Genomic DNA, 15676 nt, shown 5'->3' on the forward strand with positions numbered 1-15676 from the left:
TCACTTCCTGCTAGTGTTTGCTTCCTAAAGAAAGCTCTCCCGAACCCCCTTGGAAAGAGGTGAGGATGCTGAGTGGGGAGATGGAGGCAGGGTGCAGCATCTATAAAACTCCACCCATGAAGCAATTACATTTTGTGGAAAGAATCATTCAAAGTTTTTAAAAGCAAGAACCTACAATGTGGTTTTAGTTCAGCTCCAAAAAAAATGACTGCTGACTCAAATAATGAAAATGCAGATGTCACCAAACAAGCAATTTCAAGAAAACACAAGAGTAAAAACAGCATAAATGTTGCTCTTTAACCTTCTGCTCAGCCCCAGCCACAACTGAAGGCCTGCAGGCTTTTAAGCTGTTTAAAATCTCCCCAGGTCAGCACGGGACACAGCAGGGAGGGTTCAGCAAGCCTAAGCCTTTCTTTTCCTCCCTAACAACCTGGCCTGTTTCCCCTCCCTTCTCCTTCAGCACAGGGCTCTTTCTCACAGCCAGCCCCTCTTCCAAGTCATTTACTTTGGACAGCTGCTTAAAGGAGGAAAGATCTGGCCCTTGTGGATGAGTTTGCCAGGCTCCTGTGTACTTTACAGTCTCAGGCCCTTTATTGTTCTCCTTGAAACCCGACCCTTTGAAATGATTACCAGGACTGTTTTTTTTTTTTCTTTCTTTAAAAAAAAAAAAATTAAAAAAAAAAGACAAAGTTATAGGGGGTGAGGGTGGCAACAAAACAACAACAAAAAAAGGGTGGTGGGGTCCCTTTCCAAGATCCAGATCAACTCTCCTCCAGTGGTGTCGTCCTGAAGTATCTCTATCACGAGTATCTATCCTTAAAGTAGTAAGCAACGTGGGACACCTCATACAAGCCTTTCAGCCCAGCACTTGGGAGGCAGAGGCAGGATGATCTGAGTTGAAGACTAGCCTGGTCTACAGAGCAAGTTCCAGCACAGCCAGGGCTACACAGAGAAACCCTGCCTGGAAAACCACAACAAACACAAAGTAGCAACCAACCCACCCAGGCAATCAACAGAGCGGCCAGGCAGGGGTGGGGGAACTCTTGTTACCCGTGTCCTCCAATCCAATAAAACCTGCTACATTTCCTGCCAATTGTCAGAGGAATCTGAATCAAAATGAGTATTGTTCTTCCCTTCAGTATCTAAACCCAGTTACCAATTCAAGGAACAATACAACAATCTGAAGTCTGTAACAATCAGTCTAAGATACTTTGTATACTTAATTCAAATAAGCTCTAGAAAATTAATTTTACTTCCAAAGCCAAAATTAGAGGGGATAAAATTTCATTTTGTCCTTTTCAGATGAATGTAATTTTGCCATTTTGTTGAAGACAAAAAGACTGGGGAGGGAGGAGGACAGTGGTCTGCTCACATTTTCCCAGAGCAGATACTGCTTTTGAAAACGAAGTGTGTCAGGATGCGATTGGAGGCCAAACCTCACGACTAATGTTTTCTTCACATTTTGAGGGGAATCTGTTAAATGACATGGAAATACTTCTAAAGTATTTGCTGTTTCACAATTTAAGTATTGTAAAGTCATCTCTTCCCCAAGTCCTATATTTCCTTCTCTACCAACCATTTACTCTGAAAGACTGCACAAGGTCCTGGCTTGAAGACCACCCCTCCCTGCCCCCCAACACAGGCAGAGACAAATAGACACACAGACATGAGGTGGGGCACAAGAGATAATAAAACATATCTATGCCAGGTTTGGTATTTAAAAATTTATATTTTTTCATGTTTTTTTCTGTTTTGTGCCAGGCTAATTAACAAATTTGATACAAACTCAAAATGAAATTATTTCATTTTGCCAAAAGTTTGCAAACAGTCTCTGAACCAAGAATGAATCAGGCTTTCAAGATATGACCAATCCTAAAGGGTGGGTGGGTGTGTGTGTGGAGAGAGAAAGAGAGGGAGGGAGGAAGGGAGGGAGGGGGAGAGGGAGGTAGGGGGGAGAACAAGCATGCTGGGGGTGCAGCTCAATGGTAAAATATGCTGGTTTACCATTTATAGGCTGAGTTCCATTTTTTGCAACAGCAAAGTAATAAATAATTGAATCATGTTTTGAAAAAGATAATAATACGAATAGTCATTCCGACATTGCCACCTCCCAGCAACATCCTCACTTACTTTAAGAAGTATCTCTGACCAGAAGAGGTCTTGGCCATCTCCCAGCCTGCTGGCAATGGTACATCATCAGGGATCTCAAAGGAAGACTGTCTGAGATGTTGAGCAGCAGGGGTGGCGGCCGGGCCAGAGACAACACCACTGGCCGTGAGTGTCCCGGCCCCCAGCTGCAGGGAGGCTGGAGACGAGTGAGCTCGAACGTGCTGGGGAGTCAGGGCTCCAGCAGTGCCCGCATCGGTACTGGCCTATGAGGAACAGCAAAGGAAAGTCAGCACAATGTAAATGTTACTTCACTGACGAACAGTCCATGTGAATTAATGTCTGCCCCCTAGACAGTGTGAAAACAAGGACTAGGCTAATAAGGTGACTTAGCAGCAGAGAACAATGATTACCCCATACAACCCAAAATAAATAAATCAGTAATTTTTCTAAGCAGTGTGGTTGCTTTTCCAGGTTCTAGAACAAAACCTGGAGATGACTGTGCACTTTTTCTTTGTTTTAAATATCTAATGTCCCCCCCATCTGTCACTTTGACTGTGAACAAATGTGATCAATAAATCAACCATTATAAATTATACGTTTAATGAATTCAGAGGCTCAGAACTGCACCAATGCTAAAAGCTCCCCAATGAAGAGAACAGGCCTAGAAAATAAAGACTTTATCAATTCAGTTTTAATTTGTGGATTCACACACAAATAACAGGGGGAGGGAGAAAGGAAAAATCTGCAAAGACCCCAATGATTCGAATTTGGGGTCTAGTCAGATCAATGTTAGACAGGTATCAGGAATGAACTTGTCTGTAAAGTAGTTTTTCCAAGCCAGAGGGGATATAAGAATTCTCAGGCAGGAGCCTATAGATGATTATTTACAAACTCAGATACATACTATTCATAATCTAATCCTTTTATTGGAACTAGGATTATCAAAACATTTGTTTTTCTAAATTAATTTTGATAAGAAGACTGAAGGGCCTCAGCAGTCATTTAAAGCCCCATAGCAAAAACCCCTGTTTTTGAGTTTCTAGGTAAGATTAAATTTTAGGAAATCATTAGCACATAGAAAAGGTGAATTTCTCTGAAAACGATAGAGAGAAGGCAAAAGTACCCACGAACGACCCAGTGGAACTAGGTACTGCATACTTTCCCGGGTACATTCCTTCTGACTGCTAAGTGCTACAAAATGGAGCGTTCAGTCTGGATATTCCTTCAAAGTTTCCCCGACCGTTTCTCAATTGCATGCCAACATACATTAGTTCAGTGAGTACAGAATCCCACTTGGGGGAGGGAGCAATGAATAGTATCTAGGTCTACTGTTGTTACAAATTAAGAGTTTATTTAGACTAGCAGCTACATAACTTTTCCTTCCTCCGTAAGTAGACTTTTTGTAGGAGGTTAATCGAGATTTTCGTGGCTCCAACAACCCGGTTCTACAGCAGGCCTGCCTAGGAGGGGGGCTGGAGTGGGGGCGGAAACTCTTCTTTCCACTCAAGTTACAGCCCGAGTGGGCTAACAACATGGCAGTGTTTGGAAAACCAATTAAGTTTTGGGCAAAGATCCTATACTGGTTTAGCCTAAAGCAAGTTCTTTAAAAATTAAGTAATTAAAAAGAGAAAGCGGGGAGGGGGGGTCGGGAGGGGAAAAAGACACTGAAGAAAAATCTACCAGGACCTATCGGAATGTTAATACTTTGAAACGGTTTCACTTCTGTGTTGGATCCAGTTGGGAAAATAACCAGGCGTCGTGGATGTGGATAAGCAGCCATGTTCACATCCGCAGTCAGTTAAAGAGCAATGGCGAGCCTGGAATTAGTCATTGCTTCCCAAACATTACCTTTAATCACAGTTGAGCCAGGCAGAACTCGGCCTATGAGTCAACCTGCAACGCGCTATCAAAGGCCAGCGCAGAAACCTCTGCACCGTGAGCGCGCCGAGCTCCTGCGCAACGCACAGACGTGGCTCATTTAAAAGCTTTCGGGCCGAACAGTAAATAATAGGTTACGATTGGGAAAGGGACACGTGAGCCCACCGAGTGTGAAAGGATCCCGCCCGCGCGAGTTCCAGGGTACCGCAGAGGCGAGCGGAGGACGAGGGAGCTCGGCCAACTCTCGGGATCGCCGGGGCAGGGGAGACCGAACCCTGCACCCGGACCGCGCCTGGGCCGCGAGAGCAGAAAAGCTTTCGGGAGAGGGAGGGGGAGGGGACGAGAAGGAACCAGAAACTCAATGGACCGGTTCAACCCCCACCCCTCACCGACACGGGAAAACAAGAGGGTAGTTAACGCGGCTCCACGGGACACTCCAGTGGAGCGGGAAGGGGAGACCGTGTACCCCAGGCCTGGAGTCCTGCACGGGACGCCGGGCCCCCTCCCCCCACCTCCCCTCCCCCATGGTCGGAGCGAAGGTGCGGAGCGGAGGCGCGCGCATTGTGCTGCCCCCGCGGCCGCCAACTCCGCGAAAACAACCCCCAGCCCAGCACCCCCACGCGGCCCCGGGCCCCCGCGTTGTCCTTACCTGTCGCGAGTGGGACTTGGGCTCAGGCGGCTTGAAGAAGGAGTCGGGCAGCTTGCGAAGCCTCATGGGCACGGTCTGTGGCACGTTGGCCGTCTTGGGGTTCATGACGGCGTTGAAAAGCGCTTCCAGGTCGGTCTCCGAGTCCCCGCGGACGTGCACGACCTGGTGGCCCGCCGGGGGTGCGGGCGGGGCCGCGGGGGTCCCGGCCGGAGACACCGACGGCGGCGCGGGGCCTTGCGGGGCCGGCTGGGGCGGCGGCTGTTGCGCGGGCTCCATGGCTGCGGCCTCGTTCGACGCTCGGGGCGCTGCGCTCAGGTTCGGGGGGCTGCGTCGCGCGCCCGCATCGCCCTGCACTCCTTGCCCGAGGCCCCCTCCCCTCCCCTTCGTGAGCTCCTTCCTTCCTCCCTTTCTTTGCCCCGGGCCGCGGCGGCGTCCCAACTGAGACAGAAACTTCGGCTCTAGACGCCCAAACTAAAAAGTTGCGAGGAGCGCCCGCCCGCGCGCCTCGCGGGCTCCGCCTCCTCGTCGCTCTTCCTTCCTCTGCGCGCCCGCCCGCACCGAATCCGCGGGCCCCGGGAAACTTTCCCTGCGCGTCGTTACATTCCTGCAGACTCCCTGCCGCACGTGACCCGGAGGCGACCGCGCTGCGTGCGCACCCACCGGCCGGCCCGGAGCGGCGCGTCTGCGGGCGCAGACCCTGCCGGACCGGCGCGCAACGCCAAGGCCGCCAGAAATCCCGACAGCCCGCTGGGCAGGCTGGATGCAAAGGCGACGCTGTTCGCCTGCACTGATTTTAATCCGGTCCGCGTTTTAACATTGATTCCATTTACCACAAGTTGGAAGAAGAAACAACAAAACACTTGAGGGCGGGTGTAAATGATTACACAGTGAAGCTTGGAACCAGGAGTTGACTCAGAGTATCTAACAAAAAGAAGCATAGTATTACTTTTTTAAAAAGTTTTGCTTTAAGCAGGTTTAGCCCTGTAGCCAAGGATATCCTCCAACTCCGGACAATCTTCGTGCCACAACTTCCCGACTACTAGGATTCCCAAGTGAGGGCCTCTGCTAGCCCGGTTTTTGTAAATTCGTTCTCTTTCCTTTTCTATTCTTTCTTTTTTCTTTTCCTTTTCTTTCTCTTTCTTCCTTTCCTTCCTTCTTTCCTTCCTTTCTTCTTTCTAATTATATTGATTGAGTGAGCACACTTGCACAGGTGAAGGTCAGAGGGCAATTTTTGGGATCTGTTTTCTTCCTGACTGTGGGTCCCAGAAATCGAACTCAGGTACCCTGAGCCATCTCACTTGGAGCACTGACTGTCTTTCAACTCACTACATAACTGAGGCTGGCTTTAAATTTCCGCTCCCCCTACCTCAGCCTATAAAGGGATAGGATTACAAATGTGGGCAGCCTTGCTCAGCAAACCATTTTTTTAAGTGAAAAATCATGCCAATTTTTTAACATCAAGACTTGATATTTCACTGGGAACATCAACTCCAAACAAAAGTCACTGTTGAACTTGAAGGAGCATGTTGGTTTTCCTTCTTGTGCTTGGTACAAGGTTAGACAATGTGAAGAGAACAGGACACGAACCTCAATGGAGAGCACCTTAACCCCGTTCTCTGTGTGTCAGTCTTCTATCAGAAGCCTATTTGGAATAAAAAATGATAAAAATCTGTGTTTTTTAAGTTAATTATTGATATTGGGTGTTTTGCCTGACTATATATGTCTTTGCCTAGGTCTCACAGCGGCCGAAAGAGGGGGTTAGATTCTGTGGAATTGGAGTACAACTGGTTGTGAGAAGCTATGTAGTTGCAGGGATTCGAACCTGGATCCTCTTAGGAACCAGTACTTTTCGTGACTGGCCATCTCTTCAGTCCCTTGTTGAAGTCATGAGGTACAGAACAAAAAATAGTTTCATTGAAATATAACTCACATAACTATAGTTTTCCACTTAAGCAGTTTGGTGCTTTTTGAGTATATTTCCAGAGTTGTGCAACACTGATTTTAAACACAGAAATTTCTTCTCCAGAAATCTGGTTTCTTGTGTTAATGATTTTGTCTGCAGTGTGAGTGAAACAGGTATAAATAGGATTAAGCAAAGAAAGGACCCTTGAGCAAAAAGATAATCTCTTTCTCTAGTCCAGACATGCCCGGAAGAATTCTAAGCAGCAGTCTTTTGCTTGTGTGGTAGAGCGGAGTGATCTAGCTTCAGACAGGTAAGGTTTGAATCAACTATTCCGTAGCCTGTTTCCTGTCCTAGAGAGGAAGAAGGGTAAATGTACCCTAGGACTGACCCCACAATTAGTTCACACCCCACCAAGTGCCAAGGCATTTAGCCACAGTCTTGTAGGCTCTGGACCTTCTGAGTTTAGGAGCTGTGTGATAGTGAACAAACTACTTCCTGCTTTTTAATTTTGTAATTATGTCCACCTCATGTCTCTTATGTTGTTGAGACATTAAATGAGTCAACAGATATGAAGTCCTTGGCCCAGTGTGTGGCACAAGGCGAGGTCTTGGTAGTCAGCCATTGCCATTGCCCTGTGTTTGCAGATTACTTCATGGGTAGTGGCCAAGCCTGTGGGATCACAGCTCTTTTTGAATCCTGACAGCACTCCCTCTTTCTCAAAGCCAAAAGTTAAGCCACAAGCAAAACCTTTGGACAAAATATCTGCAGTAAAAGTTGGAGTGGCAGACAGTGCTGGTGCATGCCTTTAATAGTGCACTCAGGAGACAGAGGCAGGCAGATCTCTGTGTAGGCGTGTGGGGTTGGGGTGAACTCAAGCCAGACTTGGTGATGCATTCCTTTAATCCAGGACTGGAGAGGCAGAGGCAGGTGATCTCTTGAGATCAGGTCGATCTACTCCACGACCTACTCGACAAGGTGAATGTCAAGCCAGCTGGGCTAGCTACACAGACTCTTGGTGGTTTTTTTTAAAGGTTGAACTGAAATCATACCTAAAGATGGTAGGCAGGTAGGCGAATTGCCAAACTTGTAGGCTGGGGTGAGCTACATAGGATGCCGTCTCAGGTAGGCACGGTGGCACGGCGGGAAGCAGAGGGTCAAAAGCTTAAGGCCAGTTATTGACACCGTAAGTTTAAAAGGAACTAGGGCTATTCCTGTCTCGTAATAGCAAAACGTACACCTGAAAGGAAACTTTTAGAAGAAAAGTGACTAAGCAAGGGTTGCAATGGAAGCTGTCCTCTAACTATAGCTTTACTACCATGGACACTGGAATTAATGCGCTTATGTGCTTTAGTGAATAAAGTTTCACCAGCCTTTAAAGAACACACTTGCTGTGATAACTGGATCAACACTGTGTCCCTTACCATTTGTCTTAGTTAGGGTTTCTTTGCTGTAAAGGGACACCATAACCAAAGCAACTCTTATAAAGGACAACATTTAATTGGGGCTGCCTTACAGGTTCAGTCCATTACCGTGGCAGGAAGCAAGGCAGCATCCAGGGAGGCATGATGTAGGAGGAGCTGAAAGTTCTATATCTTTATCCAAAGGAAGCCAGGAGCAGACATAGGCTGATAGGAGGAGGGTCTAAGGCCCACCTCCACAGTGACACACTTCCTCCAACAAGGTCACACCTACCTCATAATGCCAAGCATATTCAAACCACTACACCATTGTTTCTCACACTTCAGTCAGAAATGAGTAAGAGATGAGGACAAATGGGTATTCAGTCTTTTGTCTTCTTGCTTGACCACCCCTTTTTGAGTTCTTATGTTCCCTTGAGGCTGAAAGGTAGCTTATCTTTGTATGTGGTTTCCTGAGATAAGATGGTCTTGAACTCACAATCTTCCTGCCTCAGCCTCCTGTTTACTGCTTAGAGTATGCACCACCATGCCCCACTTGGGAGGCATCTTCACAATAGACCCTGCACTGGGGGCTGGAGGCATGATGCAGGGGTTAAAAGCATTGGGTACTCTTCCAGGGGCCCAGCATATATCTACATAGCAGCTCACAACTCCTGTAACTTCAGTTCCAAGAGAACTAACACCATCTTCAGTCACTAGGTAGGCACATGGTACACAGATATAGATTCAGGCAAAACATTCAGACACATAAAAGAAATAATAGAACATTTAAAAAATATCTACCACTGTCATAGACCATTATCAATGCCTGTAGGTCACTAACTTTGTGATCAGTTGGACTCTATAACAATAGAATTTCCCTCTGCTTCGTTTTAGCCCCCCACCCATCTATAGTTGTTCAGAACATTCCAGATGAGAACGGAGCTGTGTCAGCCTCTCCTCTTGTGTGTGTTTTTTTTTTAAGTTTATTTATTTCATGTATGTGAGTTCACTGTCACTGTCTTTGGACACACCAGAAGAGGGCATTGGATCCCATTACGGATGGTTGTGAGCCTCCATATAGTTGCTGGGAATTGAACTCAGGATCTCTGGAAGAACAGCCAGTGCTCTTAACCGCTGGGCTGTCTCTCCAGCCCATAAATTAGTCTTATAAGAACATTCTCTAATTTCCAGGTGACTGGCACACTATTTTGTGCATGGGTTATCATGTGTTAAAGGCATTAAACTGTACATGTTTAGGGACCGAGCTCATGAGGGTAATCCCAGTACTTGGGAGGCTGAAGCAGGAGAATTTCAGCAAGTATAAGGTCAGCCTATGCTACCTAATTAGTATCCATCTCAAACAAACAATGATGAAGTAAATAAACAGCCAAGTATGGTGGTGCCTGTCTGTAATTCCCCATGGGAGATTGACTCAGAAGTATGTCCACAAGTTAGAGCCCAGCCTGGTAAATGAATTCCAGCCATCTGGGGTTACATAGAGATATCCTGGACAAAAAAATCAAAAGTAGCCAGGCAGTGGTAGAGCACTTTTTAATCTCAGCAATAGGGAGGTAGGCAGAGGCAAGCTGATCTTTGAGTTCAAGGCCAGCCTGGTCTACAGAGTGATTTCCAGGATAGCCACTGCTACACAGAGAAACCCTGTATTGAGAAAAAAAAAAAAAAAGCAATTATTTGGAATGTCCCTGGTTTGGTAACTGTTTCTTAGTGTGATGTCATGCCCAGGAAAAAAAAAAAAAGATCAGATCGTCCCCAACCTCTTAAAATCGTGGGGCAACTGAAGGGACACCCATAACTGGGTGGATTGGTGCCCTACATCTATGATGTCATGTCATATTTTCTGGTATCTGTAGGTAGCTACCTCTCACACCCTTATTACAATTTTGCTTTACCTTTCTTCTCTCCATGAATGGCTTCTGAGACAGGAGGCCACCCTGAGTCAGTCTCTGTTCACCTGCAGAGCCTCCTGCAGCCAGGGTCCTCTGCGCTGCAGCTGGTGGTGGGGAAGGCGGTCTAGACTAGTGCTAGGCTTATGACCACCACTCTGTTATTCACCTGCTAGCCTAACACACTGAGCTCTTCACTCCCATCCCCCTAAAACGCCAGCAGCACACCCTCCCACCCAGCCACGTCCCTCTGGTTCACCATGTTAATGCTAGCACAATTCATCCACTTGTTCAAGTCAGGGAACTAGAATCACCTCCATTACTTACCTTCAACCACTTCCTAATGTGGGCTACTTTTATGCTGGAGCTTTGAAAAGCTGCGATTCCAAAAGTCCACTTCTACTTTCTGCTCTGCTCTTTGCTGTTGATCCGCAGTAAATGTAAAAATTGGAAGCAGGGAGGGAGGAAGAATATGAGAGAGAGAGAGAGAGAGAGAGAGAGAGAGAGAGAGAGAGAGCGAATATGACAGAAAGACAGAGAATATGAGAGAGGGGGGAGGGGAAAGAGGGAGGGGGAGAAAGGGAGGGAAGAAAGAGGGAGGGGGAGAGAGAGAGAGAATGAATATGGGGATCTCTGAACTCACTGCAGAGTTTTGGGCTCGAATCTCAAATGTTTTGCTCTCTACTGTACTCTTGAGACTGTTTGAAGCTTCTAGGCCTTATGCCTGCAAGATACTGTAATATTTACTAAGTGTTGACGAGTTTTGCCTGAGTTTTTATTAATTTTTTCAGTGCTGGGGTTCAAACACAGGCAGGCAAGTACTCTAATGTTGATCTCCCTCCCAGTCTTCAATTTTTTTTTTTTTATGGAATAAAAGTAACAGTTAGTGCTGTGACAGGTACTGTGGATGTGGGAGAAGAGGACCCTAGTCATTGCTGTGAGGAGCATAAACTAGGGTAGCCATGATAAGCAAGAAGGGAGATTCTTACAACCTAGAAAAGAGAACTACCATATGGCCCAGCACTATGCTTCTGGTCATATGCGTTGAAGGACTCCACATCCTCGTACAGACATGCTTGTACATCTGTGTTTATTGCTGTTGTGTTCACAATAGCAAGAAACTAGGACTATCCTCGCTGTCCGTCGACAGAGGGTGAACATGTTTAAACAGACCAGGCACAGAGCCATGCTTGCCTCTCCAGCTATGTGGGGAGCTACGGCAGGAAGACTGACGGTCACCAGGTCAGTTTGGGTTTTGAGACAAGTTCCTGTTATGTAGACTGCCCTCAAGCATAAGATCTTCCCTCAGCCTGCTCAGTGATGAGGTTGCTGATATGCCTCACATCTGTGGAAGAATCCATCTTGAAAAAAAGTTTTTTAAATAACGACAACAAAACAACAACAACAACAACATCAACATCAAGCTGGAGATGTAGCTCCGTGCAGCATACTTGCCTGTCATGACAGAGCATCACAGACACAGCCAAAGTCTCACCTTACGTGAACCGGAGTGTTATCAAGAAAGTCTTTTCAACAATCAACTAAATGTGTGTTATGTACTAGATATAGACATTTCTGGGATACATGATGAGGTAATGGGATTATACAGTGCAGTGTTTACTTAGATGCATAAAATTTATACAAATGATTTTTTAATTTTAAAAACAAGACCTGGATCACAAATCAGAACCCTGTCTCAAAACAGAACAAATGAGAATTCTAAAGGAAAATTATACTACGGTGTATGTAACTTTTGCTTATGTTTTCTGAGAAAGTTCTCACTTTCTAGCCCAACTTGCAGCAAGCATTTCTCCTCTTCTGTCTCGGCTCCCATATATAAGTGTATTTTACAGAGGCAGCCTATATGCATCTATAGTTTTTATAATACTACACAACACGCATATTTGATAGGAGTGGGCCTTTCTCTAACAGTACGGACTCAGCATACAGAAAAGCAAGTTACAATCACAGATCTGTCTCAGCAAACCAAGTTAGGAGAGCAAAACCTATGGGTTATCAGCTTTAAACCGATTTATTTATCTTTATGTATATGAGTCTTGCCTGTATGTATATCTCTCTACATAGCCATAGTTGTCCTGGAACTCACTATGTAGACCATGTTGGCCTTGAACTCACAGATCTAAGCCTGCCTCTGCCTGCAAGTGCTGGGACTAAAGGTATATGCCATCATGCCCAGCTATTTGAGGTTTAATAGGTGTGATGTGGGTGCAGTTCTGACATATGCATATCTTTAACATGACCTATGGTACATAAATGTCTTTAGAGCAATTAATTAGGGCTGAAGAGATGGCTCAGCAGTTAAGAACACGTGCTGTTCTTCCAGAGGACCTAAGTTCCATTTCCAGCACCCCATAGTGGTATACCACCTTCTTTAACTCCAGTTACACAGGATATGGCGCCCTATCCTGGACTTTGCAAGTACCAGACAAGTACTTGTATAAAGACATAACCTGTAGACAAAACATCCATGCACATAAAGTAAAATTTATTTATTTTTAACAAGTAGAAATGTAATTAAAAACTGTATTTCAGGGCTGGGGAGATGGCTCCATAGCTTACTGTACTTGCTGTGCTTGCAGAGGACCAGAGTTCAGACTCCAGCACTCATGGAACTCCAGTTCCAGGTGATCTGTCTGCAGATTCAGCTCCACAAATAAGCACAGACATGACACATGCACATGCATACGTGCACATACATTATGCATATACACAAAAATAAAAATAAGTTTTGTTGTTATCATCATCATCATCATCATCATCATCATCATCATCATCATCATCATCATCATTATTTGAGACAGAGTTTCTCTGTAGCCTGGATATCTGTCCTAGAACTTGGTCTGCAGACCAGGCTGGCTTCAAATTCAGATAATTGCCACCTCTGCCTCCAGAGTACTGGAAATAAAGTTGTATGCCACCACTGGCTGATTAAAAATTAATCTTTTAAATCAAACAAAAGCTAAATTTCTTTTAAGAACTTAAAATGAGGCTGGAGAGATGGCTCAGCAGTTAAGAGCACGGACTGCTCTTCCAGAGGTCCTGAGTTCAATTCCCAGCAACCACATGGTGGCTCACAACCATCTGTAATGGGATCCAATGCCCTCTTCTAGTGTGTTTGCAGACAGCAACAGTATACTCACATATATAAAATAAATAAATCTTAAAAAAAGAATTTAAAATGCCAAAACTTTGGAAATACTCTTACTGTCTGTGTAATGTCTTGGGTTCTGTCTGATCAATAATGAATGGTTGATACTATTGAATCCCCTCTCAGGCTGGAATACCATGAGAAAGCTCATATGTCTTTTTCTGTTAATAGCATCAGTTACTTAACCTTGACACAGGCTACTCCTCAACCCTTCAGTCATTCTGCTACAGCTCTCTGAGTCCTCTTCAGCTAATGGTACAGCACACACCATAGATAGTACATCATTTATGCCCATCTGATTAATCCATGTCTTCTCTATGTGTATGGAGTATAACGTCACATTCTTCAGTGATATGTTTTGTTTAGAGAGGTCAGAACTTGCTCTCTTCTGTGAAGTCCATGCATTTGCGATGAGTTGGAATGGCAGTGTGTTGGAACTGAAGGACAAAGGAGCCCAGGGGAAGAATCAGAAGTTCCAGGGAGTTGCTCTGTACTGTTTGATAGGGCAGCTGCTGAATCCAGACTGAGAACGTCTTACATGTGGCTGCCACTGAGGCATTGTGTGGTGTTTGTATGGAAAAGTGCCTTCATCACAGATGCTTTTTGGATATACTGGGGTGTGTGATTTGCTCAGACCAAAGAACTCTTCAATAAACTTCACTAGAAAGAAAAACATATCACTTCTCTAGATGGCTGTAGTGGTGCATGTCTGCAATCCCAGCATTTATTCCGTTTCTATACAAAGCACGTGTGGCACCAATCCTGACTCTAAATAGGCTGCTTCAAGACGCGAGATGATTTAAGTAGGATTGCTGTCTACACAGAAATTGGTAGATGGTGTGTGTGTGTGTGTGTGTGTGTGTGTGTGTGTGTGTGTGTGTGTGTGTCTGTCTGTCTGTCTGTCTGTCTGTCTGTCTACCTGTCTGTGTGCTACTGATGTGTCATTAGTCCCGATGACCTTCTTGGGGAAATCAGCCCTTTCTCAACTCATACCTCAGTTTTTCCAGTTAACTCCTGGCTGCTCTCCCAGTCCCCATCTCATCTTTCCTGTTCCCATCAATCTTTTACCATTCCACCCCAGTTCTCTCAAGGGGTGTGTTCATCCTTGCTCACCCACTGAAAACTATGGTGGCTCCCACTATGTACCTCCCAGTAACATCAGCTATGAAGAAGTTAGCAGTGGGAACATCATGTGCATACTTGTCTGGTTCCCAAGGCTCCCCTACACACACAGAATCCCGCCCCATTAAGTCCAGTCCCTCTTCATCTCAAAGCCCTGTTCACTGTTGCTGCCACACTAATTTCTAATTGTTCCTAGAGTTCTAAACCAGGAGCAGCACACAAATCTCCTTGAAATTCACCAGCAAATCACACTGCTTCTGGGTTTAAGGCTGCATCTGAAACACATCCACTTTCCTCTGTATATTATTTAGGAAGGCTGTCACAACAAACTATGCAGACTTGGGCAACTTAAGAACAAAAACTTTCCCCACAGCCCTAGAGGTCAAGGCCTTTGTGAGGTTTAATCCTTGTTTTTATTCCTGGTTTCTGCATATTCTTCCCTTTTAGACTATATTCTTTAAAAAATATATATTATTGGTTGTGTGTGTGTGATGTGTCTGTTAGGGTGTCTCTCTGTGTGTGTGACATATATTGTGGAAGCCACAGGATACTTTTAGGAGTTGTTTCTTGGGTTCTGGGAACCAAACTCAGGTAGCCAGGTTTATGCAACCTCCTCCTAGATCCCTGAGACATCTTGCCCAGCTCCTGTCTGCATTCTAACCTATTTTCCTTCTAAGAACACCAGTAAGATTGACCTACCCATATGGGTACAGCCATAGGACCTAGCTTTATTTTAATTATCTCTTAAGTACTGTCTCCAAGTACTTCTAGGGAACTAGCAGTTAAAACTCCAAGAGCAGGTTGGGGAGAGGGCCCAGTTCTTCTATAATACTCCACCTTCACTGGAGCTGTCTGGCTCATGCTGCTTGTCTTAGTTGATACTTCAGATACTGTTTTCCCACTTCTGTGTGGCCTCTTGAGCTCATTAACCACACAGTGGTCATGGAGGTCTTTCAAAGTGCGCAATGTTCTCTTAAAAGTTATATCAGAGCTGAAGAGATAGTACAGGGATCATGGGTGTGTAGCACTCTTCCAGAGGACCAGGTTTGATTCCCAGCACTCACACTGGGCCACTTAGAACTACCTCGGGGACTCGACACCCTTTTTGGTCTCCATGAGCACTTGAACACCACCCCCCCACACCCACACACATACATGATTAAAATACACCTTTAAATTTTATTAAATTTTAACCTTTTTGCAGAGGATGGGCAGGACAAGAGGAAAGCATACTCTTTGAAAACTTTTTTTTAATGTGTGAATGTGCAGGCAGGTCAAAAAGGGTGTTGGGTCCCCTGGCACTGCAGAGATAAATGGCTGTGGGCAGCCTGACATGCGTGCTGGGCACCACATTCAGGGTGCTCTTAAGAGCAGCAACTCTTAACCTTTGCATCGATTCTCCAGCTTCCTATTGTTTTGTTTTTAGTCAAGGCATCAATTTGTAGACCAGGGGCCCTCACTTGCCATACTACCACCCCTCCATGTGCCCTGACCTCTTTAATACAGAGACTACACAGGTCACTCACCACTCCAAAATATTGT

General features: G+C 45.4%; 1 protein-coding gene across 13 annotated transcripts in view; it reads right to left on the bottom strand.

Annotated features, from left to right (window-relative positions):
* Positions 1 to 5125, bottom strand: part of Yap1 (Yes1 associated transcriptional regulator) — a 70814-nt gene extending 65689 nt beyond the window's left edge. For 10 of the 13 annotated variants that reach the window (XR_015626770.1, XR_015626768.1, XR_015626769.1 and 7 more), the window contains exons 1-2: positions 4637 to 5109; positions 2131 to 2372 (exon numbers count right to left, since the gene is read on the bottom strand). Coding sequence is in view for 8 of the 13 variants with exons in the window: in XM_087562614.1 (XP_087418740.1) it covers positions 2131 to 2372; positions 4637 to 4912 (518 nt within the window). In the remaining 5 variants the exon portion in view is untranslated. 13 annotated transcript variants of the gene reach the window in all.
* Positions 5126 to 15676: the final 10551 nt, after the last annotated feature.

This window comes from Rattus norvegicus, chromosome 8, assembly GCF_021556685.1.
Source record: "Rattus norvegicus strain SHRSP/BbbUtx chromosome 8, alternate assembly SHRSP_T2T, whole genome shotgun sequence".
In the NCBI taxonomy this organism is placed as follows: Eukaryota; Metazoa; Chordata; class Mammalia; order Rodentia; family Muridae; genus Rattus; species Rattus norvegicus.